Genomic DNA, 27,890 nt, shown 5'->3' with positions numbered 1-27,890 from the left:
CCCTTAGTGGTAGAATTTTCAAAAATACTGAAACACGTATTTTTTATTTCTGACTAATGAGGAGAAGTGCCCAGTGGTGGATTGACGTTTTGAAACTATCTGCATGGTTATGTTGCTTAAAGTCCCAAGCATCGCAAACTGCAGTCATTCACCCTGATGGACCCTCATTTGCAAGTAACTGGTGAAAAAAATTTCAGAATTTTGCGTGCAATTGAACAGCGTAAAAAATATCTGTTGCGTGCACTGGTTGAGTGCTGTAATGGATAGGGTAACGGCGTCATGTGCAAGAGGTTATGAGTTCGAATCACATCATGTGCATTAAATTCCTTTATTTTTAAATTCTTATCAGAATGACTGATCATCATTGTTATTCAGTTAATTGATTTAAATGTAATTTCTTGTTTAAATTCCTTTGTCACATCATTGTTATCATAATATCAACTTCATGTTTCAATTGCATAATGTTCCGGAAAACCGTCATGCAGAAGCCACATACGATGTCGAGCATGCAGGGCAACATCCTGCATTAATACTAGTAGTTGCTGTTCCAAATACGTTCAATACTTGCGTCCATTCAACGTGCCGTCGATAAAATACGGACCAATGAGTTTGTTCCTCATGATGCCACATCATACGTTAACCCACCAGGGACGTTGATGGTCAGCTTGTTGTAACCAGTGAGGGACTATCTCCAGCAATGCACGTTGTGCCGGTTAACGCTTCCATGATTTGTGAATGTAGACTCATCGGATAACAGTACCTCGGCAAAGAACGTGGGGATCACATGCATTTTTTGACGTGCCCATTCACAAGGCACTACCCGTTTATGGAAATCACCCTCTGAAGTTGTTGATACAGTGACACGTGGTAGGGATGGTACTTATGACGATGCAGTATTGTGACATTACTACCAACGGTTATACCCGGAATCGCCGTGTAATTTCCGGACGCTGCTAGTGCAGCTGTTTCATTAGCTTGTTTGCTTCGTTTATGTTTGCTGGTCTGTACGCTGGCAGCAGACAAGAGGCGTTCACATCCTTGTAAAAGAACGAACGAGAGCGAGATTTCACTGTAAAACGCTCGATATACAAGGCAACAGCAGTCTCAACATATCTCCTACGTTCTCCGTAAATCAGGATCATTTCCATTTTATCTTCTGTGGTTATAGCATTCATCGTCCACTTGCAAGTCTGTTTTCCAAATGATTGGTAGGTGTGTGCAAGTATTGTAATGTTTTGAACTACAAGGCCACAGTGGCGTGTCGAGTAGTCCAGTGTTCCAGAGTTCAATATGTTGGAGGCATAGAACGTTGTGAATGGGGTTTCCGGTTAGAAGTTTTGAAATTCTGGCCTGTCCAACCCTTGTAGTATAAGGTTGGGTTCCACGTGCTATTGGATATTCAAGGGCCATTGAGTGCCATGTCGTAAATTACAATTGTGTAGCCATTTCTATGCCTCCGCTTACAGCGCCTTCTGTGGCGAAGCGAAGACAAAGTTTCACACAAAATATATTTAGATATTGCTGTAGAACTGTAATTTTCAATAAAAAAACCGGAATTCCCTTTGAAGATTTCAAAATTATCCCATGCTGCCCACACACGGGGTGGGTAGCAGTTTGAGTGCAGTTACTTGGACGTACCCTTCCGACACAAACGAACTGGAATTATAACTTTTTTTGTTGTGATGTGCAGTTTTCGAGATATTTAAAAGTCTTCAGTTAAAATAAAACACCTTATACAGGGTGTATATTAATAAAACCGAAAAACAGCAGGGACGGATTCCTGACTAGAGATGAGGGAAAAAAGGTCCCATGAACATGTGTCTGGAAGCGCATCACTGTTACAATAGATGGCGCTGACGAATGCAAGTTCCTGTGATCACATGCCCTGTGTTTCCTGGGCGGGCTGTGTGACTGAAGCAATGTACTGTAAACAGCAGAATAGTTCGGTATTCACGTCGGGAACAAGCCGAGAAGATATTGGTGTACGGCCAAGTAGACAGAAATGGTCGAGAGGCAGCACAGCTATACCAAAACACGTACCGTTACAGACACCAACCACATCACACAACATTTCAAGCCCCTTTTCCGGCGTTTGACTCATCATGGGTTGTGTCAGACTGACAAACCTGCAAGGAAGCGGCGAACTGTGTACACCGGATTTAGAAGACTGGGTCCTAGACGATATTGAGACAAGCCCTAGTACAAGCTACAGGCAAGTTGCCCGCCAGTATGGTTAGTTTTTGCACTAGACCATCACAACTGTGGGATTTCTGTCATCTGTCATTTTTACTGAGGAAGCTTCCTTTATAAGAACTGCCATCATCAGTCTGCATAATCATCTCTGAACTACAGACACAGCACTTGGTCAGAGGCACTTTCCTTCATCAGTGTTATCTACCACGGCAACGATGCATTTCCTGACACATGGTCATAGGACCTTTTTTCCTCCATTTCCAGTCAGGAATCCGTCATTGCAGTTTAGTGGTTTTACAAATGTTCACCCTGTATATATATATATATATCCATAGTGATGGGGAACGAGTGATCTAATGTTGAAGACTGACCCAGCAGAGGGCGTAGAGGCTGGCGGCCACGGTGCGCTCGATGAGCTCCGGCGACTGCTGCAGCAGCGGTAGGCGTGGCGCCAGCGCCCCCGCCCCGCCCACCAGCAGCGTGACCACGCCCACGTCGCGCCGCATCCGCGCCGCTGCCACCTGCACCTCGTCGCGGTTCGATGCGTCCACTGCGTACCCCGTCGCCTGCAGTAGGAGGAGGCTCCGTGCCGCAACAAGTTCGGTCAATAGGAAGTTTTATAAAAGGTTTTTCAAGGTTGAATGAGCTTTGTAACCAGCAATTCTGGATTTCTTGAAGAAAAAATATAAAGCTGGCATATGAAGAGAGAGAGGCTGTGGCGCACACACACTGATTGCTTTCAGTAAAGCATCTGAGTGCATTCCCCATGAGTCCTGACTCCAAAAATTAAAATAAACTGTAAGACAAAAATCCTACCCCCAGGAACCACGGACCATGCCGTTGGTGGGGAGGCTTGCGTGCCTCAGCGATACAGATGGCCGTACCGTAGGTGCAACCACAACGGAGGGGTATCTGTTGAGAGGCCAGACAAACGTGTGGTTCCTGAAGGGGGGCAGCAGCCTTTTCAGTAGTTGCAGGGGCAACAGTCTGGATGATTGACTGATCTGGCCTTGTAACACTAACCAAAACGGCCTTGCTGTGCTGGTACTGCGAACGGCTGAAAGCAAGGGGAAACTAAAGCCGTAATTTTTCCTGAGGGCATGCAGCTTTACTGTATGGTTAAATGATGATGGCGTCTTCTTGGGTAAAATGTTCCGGAGGTAAAATAGTCCCCCATTCGGATCTCCGGGCGGGGACCACTCAAGAGGACGTCGTTATCAGGAGAAAGAAAACTGGTGTTCTACGGATCGGAGCGTGGAATGTCAGATCCCTTAATCGGGCAGGTAGGTTAGAAAATTTAAAAAGGGAAATGGATAGGTTGAAGTTAGATTAGTGGGAATTAGTGAAGTTGGTGGCAGGAGGAACAAGACTTTTGGTCAGGTGAATACAGGGTTATAAATACAAAAACAAATATGGGTAATGCAGGAGTTGGTTTAATAATCAATAAAAAATAGGAGTGCGGGTAAGCTACTACAAACAGCATAGTGAACGCATTATTGTGGCCAAGATAGACACGAAGCCCATGCCTACTACAGTAGTACAAGTTTATATGCCAACTAGCTCTGCAGATGACGAAGAAATTGAAGAAATGTATGATGAGATAAAAGAAATTATTCAGATAGTGAAGGGAGACGAAAATTTAATAGTCATGGGTGACTGGAATTCGAGAGTAGGAAAATGGAGAGAAGGAAACATAGTGGGTGAATATGGATTGGGGGAGAGAAATGAAAGAGGAAGCCGCCTGGTAGAATTTTGCACAAAGCATAACTTAATCATAGCTAACACTTGGTTCAAGAATCATAAAAGAAGGTTGTATAAATGGAAGAATCCTGGACATACTAGAAGGTATCAGATAGATTATATAATGGTAAGACAGAGATTTAGGAACCAAGTTTTAAATTGTAAGACATTTCCAGGGGCAGACGTGGACTGTGAGCACAGTCTATTGGTTATGAACTGTAGATTAAAACTGAAAAAACTGCAAAAAGGTGGGAAGTTAAGGAGATGGGACCTGGATAAACTGATTAAACCAGAGGTTGTACAGAGTTTCAGGGAGAGCATAAGGGAACAATTGTCAGGAATGGGGGAAAGAAATACAGTAGAAGAAGAATGGGTAACTCTGAGGGATGAAGTAGTGAAGGCAGCAGAGGATCAAGTAGGTAAAAAGACGAGGGCTAGTAGAAATCCTTGGGTAACAGAAGAAATATTGAATTTAATTGATGAAAGGAGAATATATAAAACTGCAGTAAATGAAGCAGGCAAAAAGGAATACAAACGTCTATAAAATGAGATCGACAGGAAGTGCAAACTGGCTAAGCAGGGATGGCTGGAGGACAAATGTAAGGATGTAGAGGCTTATCCTACTAGGGGTAAGATAGATACTGCCCCGAGACTTTTGGAGAAAAGAGAGCCACTTGTATGAATATCAAGAGCTCAGATGGAAACCCAGTTCTAAGCAAAGAAGGGAAAGCAGAATGGTGGAAGGAGTATATAGAGGGTCTATACAAGGGCGATGTACTTGAGGACAATATTATGGAAATGGAAGAGGATGTAGATGAAGATGAAATGGGAGATACGACACTGCGTGAGAGTTTGTCCTGAGTCGAAACAAGGCGCCAGGAGTAGACAACATTCCATTGGAACTACTGACGGCCTTGGGAGAGCCAGTCCTGACAAAACTCTACCATCTGGTGAGCAAGATGTATGGGACAGGCGAAATGCCCTCAGACTTCAAGAAGAATATAATAATTCCAATCCCAAAGAAAGCAGGTGTTGACAGATGTGAAAATTCCCGAACTATCAGTTTAATAAGTCGCGGGTGTAAAATACTAACGCGAATTCTTTACAGGCGAATGGAATAACTGGTAGAAGCCGACCTCGGCGAAGATCAGTTTGGATTCCGCGGAAATGTTAGAACACGTGAGGCAATACTGACCCTACGACTTATCTTAAAATTGGATGAAGGAAAGGCAAATCTACATTTCTATCATTTGTAGACTTAGAGAAAGCTTTTGACAATGTTGACTGGAATACTCTCTTTCAAATTCTGAAAGTGGCAGGGGTAAAATACAGGGAGCGAAGGCTATTTACAATTTGTACAGAAACCAGAATCGCATGTATAAGAATCGAGGGACATGAAAGGGAAGCAGTGGTTAGGAAGGGAGTGAGACCGGGTTGTAGCCTGTCCTCGATGTTATTAAATCTGAATACTGAGCAAGCAGTAAAGGAAACAAAAGAAAAATTCGGAGTAAGTATTAAAGTCCATGGAGAAGAAATAAAAACATTGAGGTTCGCCGATGACATTGTAATTCTGTCAGATACAGCAAACGACATGGAAGAGCAGTTGAACGGAATGGACAGTGTCTTGAAAGGAGGATATAAGACGAACATCAACAAAAGCAAAAAGGGGATAATGGAATGTAGTCGAATTAAGTCGCGTGATGCTGAGGGAATTAGATTAGGAAATGAGACACTTAAAGTAGTAAAGGAGTTTTGCTATTTGGGGAGCAAAATACACTCCTGGAAATTGAAATAAGAACACCGTGAATTCATTGTCCCAGGAAGGGGAAACTTTATTGACACATTCCTGGGGTCAGATACATCACATGATCACACTGACAGAACCACAGGCACATAGACACAGGCAACAGAGCATGCACAATGTCGGCACTAGTACAGTGTATATCCACCTTTCGCAGCAATGCAGGCTGCTATTCTCTCATGGAGACGATCGTAGAGCTGCTGGATGTAGTCCTGTGGAACGGCTTGCCATGCCATTTCCACCTGGCGCCTCAGTTGGACCAGCGTTCGTGCTGGACGTGCAGACCGCGTGAGACGACGCTTCATCCAGTCCCAAACATGCTCAATGGGGGACAGATCCGGAGATCTTGCTGGCCAGGGTAGTTGACTTACACCTTCTAGAGCACGTTGGGTGGCACGGGATACATGCGGACGTGCATTGTCCTGTTGGAACAGCAAGTTCCCTTGCCGGTCTAGGAATGGTAGAACGATGGGTTCGATGACGGTTTGGATGTACCGTGCACTATTCAGTGTCCCCTCGACGATCACCAGTGGTGTACGGCCAGTGTAGGAGATCGCTCCCCACACCATGATGCCGGGTGGCCCTGTGTGCCTCGGTCGTATGCAGTCCTGATTGTGGCGCTCACCTGCACGGCGCCAAACACGAATACGACCATCATTGGCACCAAGGCAGAAGCGACTCTCATCGCTGAAGACGACATGTCTCCATTCGTCCCTCCATTCACGCCTGTCGCGACACCACTGGAGGCGGGCTGCACGATGTTGGGGCGTGAGCGGAAGACGGCCTAACGGTGTGCGGGACCGTAGCCCAGCTTCATGGAGACGGTTGCGAATGGTCCTCGACGATACCCCAGGAGCAACAGTGTCCCTAATTTGCTGGGAAGTGGCGGTGCGGTCCCCTACGGCACTGCGTAGGATCCTACGGTCTTGGCGTGCATCCGTGCGTCGCTGCGGTCCGGTCCCAGGTCGACGGGCACGTGCACCTTCCGCCGACCACTGGCGACAACATCGATGTACTGTGGAGACCTCACGCCCCACGTGTTGAGCAATTCGGCGGTACGTCCACCCGGCCTCCCGCATGCCCACTATACGCCCTCGCTCAAAGTCCGTCAACTGCACATACGGTTCACGTCCACGCTGTCGCGGCATGCTACCAGTGTTAAAGACTGCGATGGAGCTCCGTATGCCACGGCAAACTGGCTGACACTGACGGCGGCGGTGCACAAATGCTGCGCAGCTAGCGCCATTCGACGGCCAACACCGCGGTTCCTGGTGTGTCCACTGTGCCGTGCGTGTGGTCATTGCTTGTACAGCCCTCTCGCAGTGTCCGGAGCAAGTATGGTGGGTCTGACACACCGGTGTCAATGTGTTCTTTTTTCCATTTCCAGGAGTGTAACTGATGATGGTTGAAGTAGAGAGGATATAAAATGTAGACTGGCAATGGCAAGGAAAGCGTTTCTGAAGAACAGAAATTTGTTAACACTGAGTTTTGATTTAAGTGCCAGGAAGTCGTTTCTGAAAGTATTTGTACAGAGTGTAGCCATGAATGGAAGTGAAACATGGACGATAAATAGTTTGGACAAGAAGAGAATAGAAGCTTTCGAAATGTGGTGCTACAGAAGAATGCTGAAGATTAGATGGGGATCACATAACTAATGGGGAGGTATTGAATAGAATTGGGGAGAAGAGGAGTTTGTGGCACAACTTGACTAGAAGAAGGGACCGGTTGGTAGGATATGTTCTGGGGCATCAAGGGATCACAAATTTAGTATTAGAGGGCAGCGTGGAGGGTAAAAATCGTAGAGGGAGACCAAGAGATGAATACACTAAGCAGATTCAGAAGGAAGTAGGTTGCAGTAAGTACTCGGAGATGAAGAAGCTTGCACAGGATAGAGTAGCATGGAGAGCTGCATCAAACCAGCCTCAGGACTGAAGACAACAACAACAACAACAACAACAACAAGAGAAAAATAGACACACCACGGTTCCAACTGAGTGGGACGGGTACCAGTAAATGTGTTGTACATGTACAGACAAACGAATGATTATAATTTCAGAAAGGTGGGATGCTTTACTCAAGAGAAAGAGCTTCATAAACAGAGCAAGCCAGAAACGCATTGGTCCACCTCTTCCCCTTGCATAAGCAGTTATTCGGCTTGGCATTTTGGCACGATTTTGACGATGTAACGCATCAAAAATGGTGCAAATGGCTCTAAGCAGTATGGGACTTAACATGTGAGGTCTTCAGTCCCCTAGACTTCGGACTACTTAAACCTAACTAACGTAAGGACACCACACATATCCATGCCCAAGGCAGGATTCGAACCTGCGACCGTAGCAGCAGCGCGGTTCTATACTGAAGCGCCTAGAACTGCTCGGCCACAGCGGCCGGCTCTAACGCTTCAATTGGACAGTAGATAGCACGATATTCCTCAAGAGGACATCTGAGGAATATCGTGCCGTATACTGTCCAATTGATGCGTCAGATCGTCAAAATCGTTAGCTTGATGGAGGGCCCTGCCAACAATGTTCCAAACGTTCTCAACTGGAGAGAGATCTGGTGACCTTGCTCGTCAAGGTAGGCTTTGGCAAGCACGGATACAAGCAGCAGAAGCTCTCGCCATGTGCGAGCAGGCATTATCTTACTGTAATGTTAGCCCAGGATGGTTTGCCATGAAGGGCAACAAAACAGGGCGTAGAATATCATCGACGTATCGGTATGCTGTAAGTGTGCCACAGATGACGACCGAAGGGGTCCTGCTATGAAAAGAAATTGCATGCCTTACCACCACTCCTGGCTATCATGCCATGTGGCGGGAGACAGTCAGGCTGGTATTCCACCGCTGTCTGGGGCATCTTTGGACACTTCTTCAATGATCATTCGGGCTCAGTTCAAAGCAGGTCTCATCACTGAAGAAAGGTCTACTCCAGTCAGACGTGTCTGGAGATGGCCATAATAGTTTGACACCATCCTCATTGTCGTCCAACAACCAGACTGACGATCTGTGGACCCATTTCTTTTCATAGCTGGACCCTTACAGCACAGCAGAATGTTGACAATATTGTATGCAACATTTTTTTGCCATTCATGGCGTAACAGGTGCAAATCCAGCCACTGCAGAGGTTCAAGAAAAAATTTCAAGAGATTTTTTTACTGTTAGGAAACTGAATTTTCTCTAAAACTAGTAAATCTGTAATAAAACTAAAATAAAAATGGTAGATGAAATGTATCTATAGTAAAACGCGTAACTGTGTGTCCTCGGAGTCTTTCGCGACGGCATACATCAATAAAACGTTCTCGGTTTTTCAGTAGCGTCAATTCAAATAAAATCCTCGAGCTTTCGATGGCCATCTCCGCCATCGTCGTTAGGAGTTCGCTGACTGCCGGAGCTACTACGGTTTCTCGCTTATATAGGCATAATGACATCATCAGCAGCCAATCAGATCAAACCAATGTGGCGTGCGCGCGTAAGCTCTTCGAGTGTCCGGTGTGTATCGTGTACCCCGTGAATTTGGCAGCATGTGTATTGGACAAACAATTCGCACGGTTGCGGAGCATTGTACTGAGCACAAGCGCCATATAAAACAAAGGGAGCTTGACAAGTCGGCCTTAGCGGAGCATTGCCTAAAAAACATACATAAAATACAGTTCGAAAATACGAAAGAGTTGGCTCATGCGTCTACATATTGGGACTCCGTTATAAAGGAAGCGGCCGAGATTCGTTTAAACAAAAAAAATTTCTACAGAGACCAGGGATACACACTCAGCAGGGCATGGGGACGGGCGTTGGACATCGAAAGAAAGCAAAGACAGATGCGCGACGCGGGAGCAACAGCTTCAAATGTGGCGCCTGCCCCTGGCGCCACCTGACGTCACCGGTGCTGCCACGGGCAATAGCTCCGCTACCTGCCCCGGTCGACTTACGCGCGCGCCACATTGGATCGATCTGATTGGCTGCTGATGATGTCATCATGCCTATATAACTGAGAAACCGTAGTAGCTCCGGCAGCATCCTCTACACCTCCTGCCGTCTTGAACTCCCTCACCCCCTGGTTGCTCCTCTCCTCTCCCATCCCCGCCCCCTGCCACGTCTTCACCGTTGTGTCCCCCCTACCCTCCATCTCTACACCCTCCATCTCCTTTCCCAAGGTGGCTTCCGTCAACTCCCCCTCCCGGACAATGCCCTCTCTCCCTCCATTTATCGTTCCTATCAACTCTGATCCTCACTCCCCCTCCTTTCCTCTGTCCTTTCCCTGGGCTCCCTCTTCCCCCCCCCCCCTTCCGTCCTGTTTTCTCCCCACTAAACCTCTCCCTACCTCCCTTCTCCCCCCCAAGTCCTTTTGTATTCCCCTCCTCTGCCTACCCCAATCCCTGTCGCGTCTGCCCCCCACCCCTCTTATGGGTCCTCATCCTCCATCAGCTTTTACTCTCCTTTCCCCCCTTTTTTGTTTTCCCATCTTCTGTCCAGTTTCCCCCCACCTGCTCTCGACTGTGGTATGTCACATGTGCCAACTTTTTAGTGCAGTGTTCCAGTGACTATTCGGTGTTGTTTGTCTTTCTCGTGTTGCGAACAGAAACCATGCTGTCGCTAGGTGTGACTTTTATGTCTTTTGCGAACAGAATCCAGACTGTCGCCGTGTTTTTTAATTGTCTGTCTATTGTTTTCCCTGTCTGCTTCGTATGTATTTTATTAGCATCATCATCCCTCTGTTGTTTGTTTTAAGTTCCACGATTTCTTTTCGCCATGTTACTCCTTCAGTCTCCGATTTTATCGCCTGTTTTTTATTATTTATTCTCTTGATCTTTCTCACAAAATCTGTAGGCTGAAGAGCGGCATACTAAGCTGCTGCCAGCCCACCCCCTTCGGGGGGAATTGAAATTCAATAAAGAAAAAAAAATAGCTCCGGCAGTCAGCGAATTCCTAACGACCATGACGGAGATGGCCATCGAAAGCTCGAGGATTTTATTCGAACTGACGCGGCTGGAAAACCGAGAAATTTTTATTCAAAATGCGAGACTGTTTTGTAATGTCGTGCATTACACTGAGGTGACCTAAGTCATGGATGCCTCCCATTATCGTGTCTGACCTGCTTTAGGCCAGCGTAGCTCAGCAACTCAGCATGGTGTGGACTCAACAAGTCGTTGGAAGTCCTCTGCGGAAATATTGAGTCGTGCTATCTCTATTAGCCATGTATAATTGAGAAGGTGTTGCTGCTGCAAAATTTTGTGCTCGAGGCGATTTCTCGATTATGTCCCATAAATATTCTATGGGACACACAATTCACTCTAAATGTCCACACCTTCCTTCAAACCAGCTGCGCATAATTATGGTCCAGTGATACGGCACATTGTCATCTGTAAAAATTCCATTGTCGTTTGGGAACATGTTGCCCATGAATAGCTGCAAATGGTCTCCAAGTAACCAAATATAACCATTTCCAGTCAATGATCGGTTCAGCTGGACCAGACGACCAGGCCATTCCATGTAAACACAGCTTTCACCGTAATGGAGCCACCACCAACTTGCACAGTGCCTTGTTGACAACTAGGGTCTATGAATTTGTGGGGTCTGCTCCACACTTGAACTCTACCGTCAACTCTTACAAACTGAAATCGGGAGTAATCTGATCAGGTCACGGTGTATCAGTCATCTAGAGTCCAACTGACATGGCAACGAGACAAGGAGAGGCGCTGCACGCGATTTCGTGCTATTAGCAAAGGCGGTCGTGTCGATCGTCTGCTGCTGTACCCTATTAATGCCAAATTTCGCCACACTATCCTAACGAATATGTTCATCGTACGTCTCCCATTGATTTGTGCGGTTATTTCACGCAGTGTTGCTTGCCTGTTAGCACTGACAATTCTATGCAAACGCCGCTGCTCTCGGTCGTTAAGTGGAGGCTGTCGGCCATTGCATGGAGAGAGGTAATGCCTGGAACGTGGTATTCTCGGCACGCCCTTGACACTATGGACTGCAGAATACTGAATTCTCTAACGATTTCCGAAATGAAATGTCCCATGTGTCTTGCTCTAACTACCATTCCGCGTTCAAAGTCTGTCAATTCCCCTCGAGCGGCCATAACCACATCAGAAACCTTTTCGCATGAATCAGCTGAGTACAAATGACAACTCCGCCAATGCACAGCACTTTAATATCCTGTACGCGATACCACCGGCATCAATTTATGATTATATCGTTATCCCAACACTTTTGCCACCTCAATGTATTAGTATTGTACTATATCAGTTTTGTAGTCTTTGACGCAGTTTATTCAGACATGGATGGTGAATGACACAAAATGATAATAAATGATTTAACTGAATGAGTTTAGCTTCTTTTTAAACAGAGTGGTCTTATATTTGCGAGATCAAACTAACTGAAGCTGCATTAGTGTTTTAAACCATCCTGATTTAGATTGTCTGTGATTTCCCAGAGCTATTTCAATTAAATGCTGGGACGGTCAACCACACCATGAGTTGATCAGTGATGCTAATGGTAAATTTACTGTGCCGAGTGAAGAGCTCTAAAATCTCGAGTATGTTAGGCACTGCACGTGCACAGAAATAGGAACTGTGGTGCAGTCTGATAATACCTGAAGTGAATCAGATTCGCCACGTTCACACATGCTGTACTAATAGGTTTTGTGTCGTCCTAGCTTTTGTTTTATTATTTACTTTTCTTTTCAAGACACACTGCAAGGTTGCATCAAGATTTGAACCTTTTCCTATAAATGTTGAACCACAAGATAGGCCAAATATTCGGAAGCAAGAAATTAACTCTGTTTCCTCGTAACAATACTTGTACAAAGAAATAGCTCACACTTTTTAGAGATAGAAATTTACGTAGGTAAAAGTTATGAATGAAAATTTTTTCAGCAGTGAAAAACTCAACTCTATTGAAGTAGAAAAAGGGTTTCGTTTGTATCTGAGACTTATTATGAAAACAAGGCACAGAGGATAAAGTAAAGAAGTGCTATGTGCTGACTTCTAAGTACTGTTTTATGTGTTTCTATGTAAAAATGATAATATTTTGTAATTTTTGTTCTTTTTTCGTATTTTTTCAGTTTTTGGCGGTGTGGGAGGGTTTACCACATACCTTTCTCAAGAACATTCGCAATGAATTTGGTTTTCGTTATTAATAAACTTATTATCATATCTGATTCATTGATGATATTACTGTTATACCTCACGTAGAGAGATGATAGCCTTCACAATAATGCTCAGAATGACTGTAGAGTACCACAGCGTGTGGTACCTGCGAACAAACAAAGAATTTCAGTCTAAGCAGTGAGAGGAATACAAAAGCTTGGTCAGGTACACACACAGAACTATGAGAGCGTGACAGCATTAAATATTCACACAGAAATGCATAGGCTGAAGTAAACCAGTACCACGTCTAGAGCTAGGATTTGACTGGCCTCGCAGTTACAAGGCTACACCAGAAAAGCTAAGGTTCCAAAGGCATTGCCCACTATATGCGACACCCACATTACTTATGATGGAGTTCTTGATCGTTCCACCTGGGTGCTCTCCACTGCGACGTCAAGGGCGACACTGAGGATGGCGACAGGCTAATGTCCACAAGAGACTGGGGTCGAGAACTGATGAAAACTGGGAGGACGAGGAGCCACTTTCTGCTAGCTGCAGTGAAGGAGGAGGGATGTACTCCACCTCCATCAGATAATCCAGGCAAATAGGTTTCCTGGATAGCAAGTTTCTACAGGCGACAGGATAAATTACATGGTGAGAGGCACGACAGGATAAATTACATGGTGGGAGGCAAACACACATTGGGAACAAATACAGTTGCTGCTGGGCCTGTTTGTCTGAGCTGTGGCACCTCCTTCACAGTTTGATGCAAGCGTAATAGGTATGTGTGAGGACTCAGGTGCTGTTGACCCACTGACAATATAAAAAGTTGTCGCCCCTGGTGTCCCACCACTATGCCTTCCATCGATCCTGGTGTCTGTCTGAACATGTTTGCCAAGACAGCGGAACCTTTCGGCACCTGCTGGCATGGCCTGCGGACCAGGGGCATGCATCACTGGTAGCTATAGGTCGAAGAGATCACATCGTTGACTGCCATGCAGCACTTCTCCCAGACTGCGCTGACTAATTAGAGTTGCTCGGTAAGATACCAAAAAACTGGACAGTGCACCTTCTCTAGATACTGTAAAGATCTAACTTGAACATACTGACCAACCACGAGACATCTGTGGTTGGTGTCAAACAGAACAGCACGCTGGTCAGGTGCTGAATTCCATTTCAGTGCAGAAAGCTTCAAAATCCTCTGATATGAACGGCTTACCATTGTCTGAGACTAGGTTGCACGACACACCCTAGACAGCAGGAATGGTAGCTAAGCCCCAAATTGTAGTGTGCAGCCGGCCACTGGTGGCCGAGCGGTTCTAGGCGCTTCAGTCTGGAACCGCGCGACCGCTACGGTCGCAGGTTCGAATCCTGCCTCGGGCATGGATGTGTGTGATGTCCTTAGGTTAGTTAGGTTTAAGTAGTTCTAAGTTATAGGGAACTGATGACCTGAGATGTTAAGTCCCATAGAGCTCAGTGCCATTTGAACCATTTTTGTAGTGTGCAATGTCATGGAGGAACATTGAGCAACATATGACAAATCAGGCTAGTTGTCTGTCACCATGGCTTCCAAACAGGGACTGGTGAAGTCCACGTGCACCTGGTCCCATGGACGAGCTGTCATAGACTGTGGACAAAATTTTTGTGTGGGATCATGCGCTTGCAGGCACATGGTGACAGACATACTCCATGCACTCGAAGGCGAAATAAATTGTTGGCCATAGACATGCAGCTGGGACAGTGGTTTCATGAGTGATATGCCCCAAAGCGAAGCATGTAACATCTGCAGAGTGTATTGTTGCAGTGACAGTGGAATAACTATGCAACAATTCTGATATTCTATAGCTAGCAGTATGTGGGAGAACGCTCTGGCCTTCCTAGCTGGACCACTTGAATTACTCTATGCAAGAATGAATCCTCGTTCATAGCTGCCTTAACTTCGCGTGCCGTCAAAGGAAATTCATTGATGGTATCTTAAGCGTTCTGGTCCAGTGCAAAACGGAAGTCCTCCTGCCGTCTTAAGGTGATGTCAGGACCCACTGGCAAGCGAGATAAGGCATCCACATTCACATGATGTTATGTGGACCTGTAGTGAATGTCATAGGAAACATTACACAAAAGCAAGGCCCAAAGCTGTGCCATTCTGTCTTGGAGCTTGGACCAGCTACCAGTCATCTCACACAGTAGTACCTGACAGGCAAAGTAGCTTTATTGACAACTTCAAACCCAACAATAGTAAAAGCATCACTTATGAAAATGTTTTCTACCAACTGCGAACTGCAATCAGAAGTGTGAGCTGCTGTTCCACATTTCTGTATTTGGTCACTAGGGAATCCACTGCCCAGTATAAGGTACTACCTGGCGCATAGAGTGCTCCAAGGGGGAGGCACCCCAGCTAGTGATAAGTGTCTTAACTGATCAGAGTGGATGAAGCCCCTGCGTCTAATTGAAACTTCTTGTAACACCCTGTTATCTGTATGTCTACCAGGATTTAGTGAGGCTGTAGGCTCATAGACATGTTCACAGCCTCAACTGCAAACACAGTAATCTTTTCCTATGGTGCTGCACACTGCTGTTGCTTGCAAGAAGCTGCTAAATTTTCTGGCAAATGGCAAGCTAAAAAAGTTGCAAAGAAATAGGGGAATTTTCTCCTCTCACATAATGACCAACAATCTGGGCAAGACTTTCACACTCGTGGTGATGAGTCCAGTACAGGGGAAGGATGGCGTTCTGTGCCTGTGGTGAACTCAGTGGGTGACTGAGTGACTGAGAGCAGTCCCCTGCGGCCTCTATCTTTGTAGCTGACTGGTGTCGGGATGCCAGAAAATGTATCTATTCCTAAGCACAACTGACTGACTCAAGGATGTGATTGCTGAAGCCTGAATAGTCCCCAATGGGGATCCGTCCTGCTGGTGTGACTAATGAATTTTCGCCACCTGCCAATCGTCTGAAAACACGTTTTATGCTGCAGTAGTCAACACTGTCCGATTCTGCTGTTTGCGTTGTCTCATGTAATGTCCGATCCAAATGTGCTAATGGCTTAGTCTGTACTGCCCCGTCTGGTGTCAGCCACACCACAACATTGCAAATTAGGGAGTCAGTGAAGGACACTTTAGACTCAAAAGAACTCAACTACATGTTAACCCCTTCCAAGTCGGCTATCCAGACTGCACACAAGTGCCCGGGACGATTACGATGTTAACTGAACTATAAATGGGCAGCCACCATGTGTATTTGCAGTAATGCGTTAGTGATGTACACAACTCTGAAAATGCTGTAAGGGTCTGTTATGAGCCACAATTCCTGTACCATTTTGTACAAACTACTACTATGTGACAGCAACAGAATGCTCTGATCTACAGACTCTGTGAAGCTCCTCACTGCCAGTAAACCTCTATGTGGTGTAAATAACTTTCCCGCCTTTCCATGGCCTCATCAAAATCTTCAGATGGGGCTTGTGGCGGAGTCTGCACCGCTGGTGCACACGTTGCCGTTTGCTCTCAGCAAATTGGTGTTGCAAACTACTGTTGTTGTAACTGTTGTTGCAATGTTGTTGCTGCTGCTGCACTAACCATCCATTACATTACTGCATCTGGCCTCCCGTGGCCGTTATCAGAAACGTGCAGTGACGTCACAGTAAACAAGTCCAGTAGTGACGAAAGAAAGTGCACCACACTGGGAATCAAATGACTTCAAGACAGTTCTGCATATACTGTCAAGTGGTTCAGCGTGTCCTCATGAAGTACCATGACAAAAATTCCTGATAAACCAACCAATGCACCTTCACTCCCAGGTGCAATTATACTGTGGTTGACTAATTATTGCTGCTGCTGTCTCCAATACCCACAAAAACTTGGGGGACACATTCCATCCCAGGAGGAGGGAGTTAACGGCGTGGCGACAGGAAGGACAAATGGCCACACCTTACGCTAACGACACCAAACCCATAAATAGCTGTGCTGACCCTGCGCCGATGCAAAACAAAGGTGCAAGAAAAAGAAGAAGGAGGCCTTGTTTACTTTTTAACTGTTAGATAACATAGGATAAGTTCCAATGTTAGCAGATGGCATGACAGTCCCCTTTCCTGCATGTGCAGTCTGCAGCAAACTCAAATTTTAGAACTCCATACTTGGCACAGTCACTTGATCACTGACACTGTTGATTCACTCACAACGTAGCTGACGGCTGATTTACACACAAGCAACTGACATGAAGCCACAGTGTATAAAATAGGCTTAAATGTCAGCAGCTCCTATTGACTAGTATGGGTGTTGTACAGAGTGTAAAAAACTGGGCTGCCTTCTTATGTGATGCACGATATAGAGAATATTAACACGTCTATCATGTACATGTTTCACGAGGTGCAACACAGTCGTGAATAAATCAGTGATACAGAAAGTGTAGAATAAATTTATTTTATTTCTGTCTACGATCGCAAAACTTTTTTGACGTTAGACTACTTGGTTCGGTCAGTGATGACCATCTTCAGATCTGCAGCAAAACATTGGAAAATCAAATACAACTAGTGGAAGTCTACTGCTCAAAATAATAAAATCGTAGACGAAAATAAAAGAAATTTATTCTACCATGTATTTTTGTGAGGAAGCGTACTCCACTTACACAAGCTTGGTAAGCGTCTTAGGTGGTTTAGCATTTATCAGTAACTTCACGATAAACTAGGAGCTAATACTCCATTATTTTAGGTTGGTACTTGCACCAAATGAGTTTAAAAACCCCCGCTGCACCTGTGCCTGTATACCTTGCCTCTGACACCGCGAATCAGCCGGACGGTGTCGCCGTTGGCTGCTGCGTCGAAATCCCAGCAGACGACGTTGGCGCCTCTGGTGGCCAGAAGCAGCGCCACATCGCGGCCCAATCCGTGTCCTGCTCCCACTACCTGACGGAGTAATTAAACCAGTGACTCAGGTACATAAAAACTAATAACATTAAGCAACTGTAGAACGAGTAGAAGATAAGAGGGAGTGGGTGAATGTAAGAAACTAGATCTCAAGTCCCAGATCCTGTAAGTTAGTGAGTTTTCTGTTGAACAGGTTTTTAAATTCTGCGCCTCAGCAGTGGATCTACTGTTACTATTAGTCCTTGCAGTTTAGAAATCAGCAACAACATAAAAAAGTTTCATCAAGGAATTAGAGAGAAAGTGCTAGGAAAGTTATGCAATACTGAAACTCATTCAAAACCACTATTTCATTCTTCCGTAGAGTTTGAACTGTTGTGAAACTTCCTGACAGATTTCAACTGTGTGACAGACCGGGAGTTGAAAATCAGTCCTTGCCTTTCGAGGACAAAGCTCTTACCATTGACCCACTTCAGCATCTTCATTTCTCTTGATACCTTTCTTCTATTCTACAAACTTAAAAGGAGCCCTTCCGCACATCTTGATGGACTTACACTCTAGAAATGAAGGAGATTAGAACGTAGGAGTCAGGCACTGGCGTACGTGAAGCTGCATTGGAGGGCCTTGTGTGGATAGCTCAGTTGGAAAGGACGTTTGTCACTGTAGGCAACAGTCTGGAGACTTATTATTTGTTGCAACTTTAGTATTAATTTTATTTCTGTTAGCATGAAGCGGGTGCACCTAAAGCTACTGATGTCCTGTGTTGAATTGGTGTCCCCCGTAGCGTTTCTAACGCGGTTGAAGTTAATGCTGAAATACCAGTCGATGGTAGACCCAAACACCTTCGGATGAAAAAATGTTGTTTGTGTTTCTGTTGATATATAGCTTGATGCGGTCCAGGTCCCTGAAACAGAATGAAGTGGTCCAAAGGTACGACACTGGACTTCTATCTAGGAAGATGTGGTTTCAAATCTCTGTCCAGCTCTTCAGATTTAAGTTTTTTGTGATATCCCTGCATCGCTTAAGTCAAACATCAGGATGGGTCCTGTAACAAAATGGGTTTTTTGACCTACTTTTTAAAAGCGGAATTATCAAAATATAGTACAAGGGCTGATCTAAACTAGCTTCATATGTAATTTTACTATTTAAATCTGTTAATTTAGGAATGATTTACATTTCCATTGTAGCATAAGTAATTTAATGTAATGTGTGGCTCTCGACAACGTAATTTCTGAAGATGCTCACAGTGATCGAGTGAAACAAGTAAATACGAAGAAAAAGTTACATGCCGCGCGACTGCTACGGTCGCAGGTTCGAATCCTGCCTCGGGCATGGATGTGTGTGATGTCCTTAGATTAGTTAGGTTTAAGTAGTTCTAGGTTCTAGGGGACTGCTGACCACAGATGTTAAGTCCCATAGTGCTCAGAGCCATTTGAACCAAAAAGTTACATGTGATTTTTGGCTGCTCTGTAATTTTAATTTCTGTTTGCTGTTCCCCTGCAGTCAAATGCCTCTGCTGACTTCAGTTGGTGAATAGAGAAGATCCAACAAAGAATGGCGCGTTTTGTGACCGGATCGCTTGGTCGCTACAGAGCGTTTCAGAGATGCTCAGCAAACGCCAATGGTAGATGATACAAGAGAAGCGTTGTTCATCACGGAGAGATTTGCTGTTGAAATTTTGGAGAGAGTACTTTTCGGGAAGAATCGGTCGACATGTAACTACATACATCTAGTGAAATGACCACGATGAGGAAATTTGAGAAATTAGAGCTAATACACAGGCTTACGAACAATCAACCTTGACAATTTGAGCGAATGATTTGGCCATCCAGATGGCCTGAGGTGAATCCCACTGTACATTTATGGGAGCTAATTGAGAGATCAATTCGTACACAACATGGGTAACACTTTGTCAATTATGGACGGCTATAAAGGCTGAATATTTGTACAGGGGACTTCCAATGACTTGTAGAGACCTTGGCACGTCTAGTTGCTGCACTACGCCGAGAAAAAGGAGGGCCGACACGGTATTAGGCGGTATCCCATGACTTTCGTCACCTCAGTGTATGTGATGGTTTAAATGACCTAATAATTTAAAAACGATCTGTCGCTCAGCAGTAACCCCGGCGTTCTTTCTTCTAGGATTGCCAGTCCCGCAGGAGACTTACTGAGAAGTTTGGAAGGTGGGAAACTGGCACTGGTGGAAGTAAAGCTGTGAGGGCAGGCAGTGAGACGTGCATGGATGGCTACATCGGTAGACAGAGCACTTGCCTGCGAAATGCCAAGCTACCAGGCCTGAGTCACAGTCCGGCACATAGTTTTCTATCAGGAAGTTTCAAAACATCGCACACTCCACTGCAAAGGGAAAATTAATTGTGGAAGATTGTGCTTCTTCGTTTCCTGCCCCTTCACGAAACTAATAAGAGACCACACTGTCATCGTAGCTCACTTCTGTATCTAGAAGTACCAGGGCCAGTCTGCTCAAAATGAGATCTACTAACATGAATTATACGTTTGCTGATTCTGCAGACGATGTCTTAACCTCACATATATCCCAGTCGCTAAAATTAAAGCAGGCGTCCAGCGTCTGAAAATCCCAGGCGTGATCGTGGATCCATCGTTTGTAGCACACAGTGCAAAATCCCAAACGCTTATTGAATCGATGTCTGGTATCACTTCAGAGCTCTTAAAATGACGGTTTAATAGCACTCTAAATAGGAAAATAGCAGAAAGCGTCACAAATAGTATTTATTAATAGCCCCATTACTTCGTTCTGTCATTGAGAAGTCTTAAACAGCATTATGACTGCTTCAGTGATTCATGGGCGTCGCGTCGGATAATTTTGTGAAAGCTGCACAGCGTTTCAACGAGACAGCTGCTCGTCATCTTCACACCCTTACCGACGTGCCGCAGCAGCTGCTCGCCAGTATACATGCTGGTTCGGTAAAGAAGCACAGGCACCAACGGGCGAGGCTTCAACGTCATAGTAGTCGAATAATTGAGGACTTCAACAGCCAAAGCCCTCTGCCAGAAAAACGGGCCATTGTCTTCGCATACGCGACGTGTGAAAAGCGCAGCCACAAATCACGGCCCAGAGCGTTTGAGCAGAGTTTTCGCGCCCCGCCTGTGTTAACTCACTAGATCACTAGATTGATTCGTCTGCGCCTGACGATACCTGAACACCGCCAATGCCGGTTCCCATGTCTTACTAAGTTGAAATTCCTTGTCTTTGCTGATAAGGTCATTGTTTATACGTATTACGACTGCCTCCTTAATGATGGAATCCCAGTACTTGGGAGGCGAACGAAAGGCCCTTTGTCTCTCCGTAGTTCATGATATATCATATGTCACAACAATGTTCAGCAACAGCAGACTTTTGTCGCTTATCTAATCTGGTATGATGTCGGTGTTCATTGCATCTATCTTTAACTGTGTGACACATAGGCAATATACGATTTACCACACTGGCACGGGGTGTTAGTTTCCGGTAGACAACCTAGGTCTAAGGAGACCAGGCGTGTTTTTTTAACTAAGGTCCAGTTGAACGTAAGTACACAGTGAAAGGTTATTTCAAAAAAATTAATATTTATTTTCAGAAAGTACATACTTCGCTCTATTTTTCGACATAGTTCCATATTTGTTCAAACACGTTTCATACCTCTCAACCAATTTTAAAAATACCCTCTTCATAAAAGCTTGCCGCCTGCTCCGATAACCAAGAGTTCACTGCCGTTTTCACGTTGCCGTCATCATTGTAACGGTTGCCACTGAGTTCTTGTTTGAGGTGGAGGAACAGATGGTAATCGCTCGGCGCAATATCAGGACTGTAGGGTGGGTGGTCTAAAACTTCCGAGCCAAAACTGTCCAATAAATCGCGGGTCTGACCTTGCATTGTCATAGAGAAGAACAATTCCCTTTGTCAGCATGCCGCGTCTTTTGTTTTGAATCGCTCTGCATAGCTTTCTCGGGGTTTGGCATGCTTCTGCACTGATAGCGGTTCCTCGTTGCATGAAGTCGACCAACAAAACACCATGCATATTCCAAAACACTGAAGCCTTGATTCTGTGCTGGGACAGAGTTTGTTTGGCCTTCACCTTTACAAGTGAGTGTCTGTGTCTTCTTTCCATGCTCTGTTGCTTCGTTTCGGGCGTGATATGTGAAACCCATGTTTCATCTCCATTTACGATCTGACTCAATAAGCCGTCACCTTCTTCGTGATAACGAGTCAAGAACTTCATCACGCACTCAAATCTTTGGTTTTTGTGGTTCTCTGTTAGGAGTTTCGGGACCCAACGGGAGCACAGTTTCCGACCTTATGTGTTCAGAAACAATGTTGTAAAGCACTGATCTCGACATGTCAGGAAATTCGTTTGAGAGACCTGTTACTGTGAAGCACCTGTTCTCACGAACCGCTTCAGGTGAAGCCACCAAAACGTATGTAATCAAAGAAGGGCCACCGGAGCGGTCCTCATCATGGACGTTGTCATGGAATCTTTGAACTCTCATACCCACTTACGCACTTTGCTTTCACTCATAACAGTATCACCGTACACTTCGCAAATCTGTCGATGAATTTCTTCAGCAGACAGATTACAGAGGAAAACCGTATCACTGAGCGAACCTCACACGCGGCGGGCGAATTGATCGTTTTAAAATATTTTGAAAGCACAGAACAGAACCGTACAGGTTAGCTACAGAGCTGAAACTGAGCACAGTTGTACCCAAGGTATGTTGGCACACGACGCACGCGCTCGTTGCGGTATGCGTGCGAACTACTAGTGTCTACAACAAAACGGATCTTACTTAAAAAACACACCTCGTATATATCAAGTGCCAGTGTGGGAAATCGTACGACGACGAGACATGTGGCTCTGTCACAGGTAAATGCACTGAACATAGACATCACACGAGATCAGGTCAGCCAGAAAAGTCTGCTGTTACCGAACACTGTCTTGACACGGGACATACATAGCATGAACTACGGAGAGACATAGACTCTTTCGTTCATCTTCACGTACTGGGACACCACAGTAAAGGAGCAGTCGAAATACCTACAATCAACGACCTGATCAACAGAGACACGGCATTTCAACTTACGAGACATGGAAACGAGCAAAGGTGGTATTAAGTCTGAACACTTAAACTAGGCCCCAACAGTCTGCACTCTCGAGCGCTGGGCCCAGATTTGTGGCAGTGCCTTTCCCGCGTCGCGCATGCGGAGACCATGGCCCGTTTCTCTGGCAGACGGCTCTGAAAGTAGAAGTCCTCAATGATTCGTCCACGATGAGATTATAACCTCACCCCTTGGCGCCTGCGCTTTCCCAGGTATCCAGGGCATATACTGACGAACAACGGCAGTAACACGAAAGTTAAACAAGTGAAGATGACGAGCAGCTGTCTCGTTGAAATACTGTGCAGCGTTCACAACATTATCCGATGTGAAGCAGTTATTACATCGGGGAAGTCTCAAATAGCACCGTATAATGAGTGCCAAAAAATTTTAAGCAGGAGGAGGAATAACTTAAAGCCTGTATCTCATTTCAGCACGACTCCGAAACAGGTTCCCTGAAACGATTGTCTGAAAATTTCTGGGGTACTCAATGAGTTCAAACAATATGACTGTTTCGGGTGCCGAGTAATTAAATTACGGTACCTAATGCATTGGAGAAAATTTGGCATCATGGACAGGGGAAATGGAACAGTTCGACATGTCCCATGTATCAGCTGTCGTCAGAGTTTGTACGGACCATAGCCGTAGGAACAAGTGCAGGTGGAGTACGACGTGACATAAGAATACTTTATCGAAGCCGTAACGTGGCTCCTTGACTTATAAGACACTTCATATCCAAAACTGTGCAAAGACTGGGCTTTTTAGGTGGGATCAAATCAAAGTTGTACAGCGGAAACTTCAACTCGGAGACAGCCGCTTCCGCCAGACTCATCTGACGACGACAGTGTTTTGTTATTTAATTATTGCTTGTATACAAATACGTCCGCTGCCTAGAAACAAATCCAGTCAATAGAATTTAATGATCACGATACTAATTCGGAGAAGGAAACTAAAAGTGATGAAGATGTGACAGGTGATGAGGATCTAGAAGCATACTCCTTCGGTAAGGACAGAAAAATGTTTTCGATGGAGAAAACAGAAGCCGCTAACTAACATAAGAACAAGCCAACTCAACACTGTCTTGCAACTTCCAAAAACCATGGAGAAACTTGCTGTTTTGGATGTGTCAGCCTCAAATACAGAAATAATTTTTTGAAAAACAAAAAACATCAGCCTTCTTTTGTCCTTGTTTGAAGTGGAAAATAAGATACCGGTGTCAACAGTGTGGTGTTTCGATTTGGTTGTAGAAATATAGGGGGTCTGTGTGAAATGCATGCAGGCTGAAAGCAATTAACATTTCATTAAGTCCTCAAAAGAATACATAAAGTAATTACTTTCTTCTTGATTGTTAAAATAAATCCGTTGATACAATTATTGGGTGGCTATAAGGCTGAAACGTCGTGTAGTAAACTCAAAGCTGATTCCAGATACAATTTGTCGTAACTAAAATGTGTTTTTCCTTACATGTATGTTGCGAATCTGTAATATTATCTCCCTGATAATAATCTGTGACTGAGTAGAGAGGTAACTATGTGCAGTTATTTCAGTAATACATAAAATAAAAATAAACTGCAAATTTTGCTGCCGTTTAGTTTTGAAAGTATTTTAAATTCTGCATTGTTCTCAAAATGCAAATTTCCATAGAGTCTGTTTCCAAGCAGTGTAGCGAACAACAGGAAGTAATGAAAATATATATTCAACAAAACAAAGGCGATCTGAGAGACCCCTCCATAGTAACTGTATTCCTGTCAACATCCAAAGTAGCTAAGGGTTAAGCTCGAAGAGGGCTCCAGAGCTGCTGAAATAAACTAGTGTCAGCATTTGCTGAGGACTCAGTATCGTTGTCAACAATATATCACGTAGGTGAGCTCATAAAAGACATTTTGAATATATTATTTGAAAACGGTGAAATTGTTAATAAAGGGAGAATGATACTACCCAATACGTGATTAGTTCTTTTTCTTTTTTCTTTTTTTGTCAGTCTAGAATCGTTGGCATCCGCAGGGACTTCCAAGGTGAAGGTTGGGGCTCATCACATGTTATGTAGGGACATGGTCGAAAATGAGTTGGCAGCACTGCTTGACATTTGGTTATAGATTATAGATGAAACTGCAGATTCCAAATGAGAAAAGAAAAATAAAGGCAAATAAAAAAGGTAATATGTTAATGAACATGACCCCACAAAACATTAGAAATTTAAAAAAATACGTTTAAATCAATTAATTCAATAAAAATAATAATGGAAATCTCTTGATTTGATTTATAAATAAAATAATTTTCGCCGTGTTTCGTGAGTACGATCCTACGACCTTCTGCACAGCACGTTAATCTGCTAACCACTGCAAGACTACGTTGCCTAAAGTTGTTACATTTACGATTCTGATATTCAAGCAGCAACGATGATTTGCAGCCTTAAAGAATTAGGCTTCACATAATGTCGTGGGAAACGTTTCCAATGTAAGCCGATCTCTGTGATTAAAATAACTATATATGTGACACTGAATAGCGTCTAGTGAGGAAGGATCCAATAGTATTTCGTTAGTGCTATGTATGAAACAGGTGATATCGTTAACATCATTTTGTGTGTGTGTGTTGTTATCAAGTGTGACGAAATATAAAATTAAAGGGCCAGATTCACGATTCTGGGTCCAGTACAACAAGAAATAAAGCCGGACAAGGTGAACTGACCAATTGTTGCGGTAGTCTGGCAACAGCGAATGGTTCAGGCATGACACTGAACGCTCTGATTGGCGGAAACCACCCCAGCCCGTGAATTGTCAACTATGAAGTAATTTTAATCGGACTACAGAGTCGCAGATATTCATTGCTATAAATTCGTAGGAATTCGGTTACGATCACAATTTCTACTTCCATTTCCCAATGCCCCACTGTTGTGTACATAGTTCCGCGTAGTAAGCGCGTGCACAACTTTCCCACTAGAGCGCGCCCCGCTAAGCACAACAGCGGGGGTGCAGCGCACGTCCGTCTCCGCACTACGAGATGGCGCTGCCATAGAGATGGGCTAAATTCTGCTTTCGCCGATCCGCGTATTAATATGTAACGCAGCCAGTGAGATTGCTGCTAACATAGAACCTTTTCTCCTCGTGGATCACACTCACGCAGTGATACATGAACGCGCGAGGTATTATAACGAGGGTACAGACCTCCGATTAGTCAGTCTGCATTTGTCTGCACCAGTCTGCATTAGTCTGTACCAGTCTTCACGAGTTCTACATTTGTCTGTACCAGTCTATAGTCAAGTTTCAGTCTGCGCCTAATAAGATTACCATATTCCTGTACATAGCCATGAAGATAAATGTATAGACACTTTTGTCAAGTATCAGACATATATGTGAGAATAAGATTAACGTACCAATACCAAAGCAACTTCAGATTGTCAATTGTGCCGGCCGCGGTGGTCTAGCGGTTCTGGCGCTGCAGTCCGGAACCGCGGGTCTGCTACGGTCGCAGGTTCGAATCCTGCCTCGGGCATGGGTGTGTGTGGTGTCCTTAGGTTAGTTAGGTTTAAGTAGTTCTAAGTTCTAGGGGACTTATGACCTAAGATGTTGAGTCCCATAGTGCTCAGAGCCATTAGATTGTCAATTGTAAATAGCATCCAGAACCAAGTTAAGTATTTTTATGCTTGTTATTATTTTAATAAATGTGTTGAAAATTAATCAAGTTCTGTTTAAAGTTGGTCACCGTCAATCTGCTACTCTAAGCGTGAAAGTGGCATTTCTATCATCTGACCTAATGGCGGAAATAAACACCCCACGATAAGACCACGAGATATATTGCTGACACTCGCCTACTTCGTTAGAGCGACAAGTCAAATAATCTGATGGAGTGTGTACTGAAGGTCTTACAGTACGCACACCACACCCACCTTGCAGACGCCCATGTAACAGGCACATATGTGGATGGACACTCACCAGCGCGACCTCGCCAGCGATGCTCTTGGGTAGTGGCGGGGGCAGCAGCGTCCGAAGCAGCGCAGTGAACAGCACCCACAGAACCCCCACTGCTAGAGAGATGGCGTCGCCCACCAGTCGCACGCCGTGCACCGTCGCCCTCGCTGTGGACACACACGTACACAATCCAGTGCGAGCTTCGAGAAAACTATCACCTGTAGGCTGACCAGAGAACTCCGTCGTATCGAGGCAGTGACGAAATTGTTTCCCGTTAAAAGCACAGGCAGAGGAGAGAGCCAAAAACTGATCACAAAGGAAAGAAAGACTTTTAAGAATTAATAGGGTGAGGTACGTGAGTTATGTTAACCCTCAAGTTCTTATCTTCTGCCTACGAGAAGAAACCTTCAATGTTGCCAACTGTCCAAAACGAAATACGCTGATCAGCCAGAACATTATGACCTCCTACCTAATTTCCATTTTATCCACCTTTGGGGAGAGTTGGAGGGGGTGCGATCGAAAGGGGAGCAGCACATCAATTGGAAATTGTCACTGCGCTACTCAAAACCACTCCATCTTCACACTCCTGGCCTTGTGACATGATGCATTATCTTGTTGAAAAATGCCACTGCTGTCAGTAAACGTGATTGTGATGAAGGGGTATACGTGGTCTGCAACCAGTGTACGATACTCCTTGGCCGTCATGGTGCCTTGCACGCGCTTTGCTAGACTCATGGATGCCCAAGTGAATGTTCCTCAGAGCACAATAGAGCCGCCATCAGCTTGTTTCCGTGCCACAGTATATGTATCAAGCAGCTGTACCCCTGGAAGACGACGGAATTGCCCCCTCCCATCGGCATGATGAAGAAGGTATCTGGTTTCGACAGACAATGCAGCGCTCTGCCATTACACCTACATCCAGTTCCGATAGTCACTTGCCCGTTTCAGTGTAGTTGCCGATGCCGTGGTGTTAACATTGGCACATGCACAGGTCGTCGGCTACGGAGGCCCATCGTTAGGTGTGTTCGTGCACTGTGTACTCAGACGCATTTGTATTCTGCCCAGCATTAAAGTCTCATGTTAGTTCAGCCTCAGTTCGCGCCTGTCCTGTTTTACCAGACTGCCCAGCCTGGGACGTCCGAGATCTGTTAAGAGAGATTGCTGGCCGAGCGGTTCTAGGCGCTACAGTCTGGA

General features: G+C 45.0%; 1 protein-coding gene across 1 annotated transcript in view; it reads right to left on the bottom strand.

Annotated features, from left to right (window-relative positions):
• LOC126129784 (17-beta-hydroxysteroid dehydrogenase 13-like) overlaps positions 1-27,890 on the bottom strand; it is a 112,332-nt gene that overhangs the window by 75,641 nt on the left and 8,801 nt on the right. The window contains exons 2-4 of the mRNA XM_049915161.1: positions 26,721-26,863; positions 17,583-17,720; positions 2,670-2,759 (exon numbers count right to left, since the gene is read on the bottom strand). Of these exons, the coding sequence (XP_049771118.1) occupies positions 2,670-2,759; positions 17,583-17,720; positions 26,721-26,863 (371 nt within the window). The remainder of the gene's footprint in view (positions 1-2,669; positions 2,760-17,582; positions 17,721-26,720; positions 26,864-27,890) is intronic.

This window comes from Schistocerca cancellata, chromosome 1, assembly GCF_023864275.1.
Source record: "Schistocerca cancellata isolate TAMUIC-IGC-003103 chromosome 1, iqSchCanc2.1, whole genome shotgun sequence".
NCBI lineage: Eukaryota > Metazoa > Arthropoda > Insecta > Orthoptera > Acrididae > Schistocerca > Schistocerca cancellata.
The sequence above is the reverse complement of the archived record's forward strand: the minus strand, read 5'-3'. Positions and strand labels throughout refer to the sequence as shown.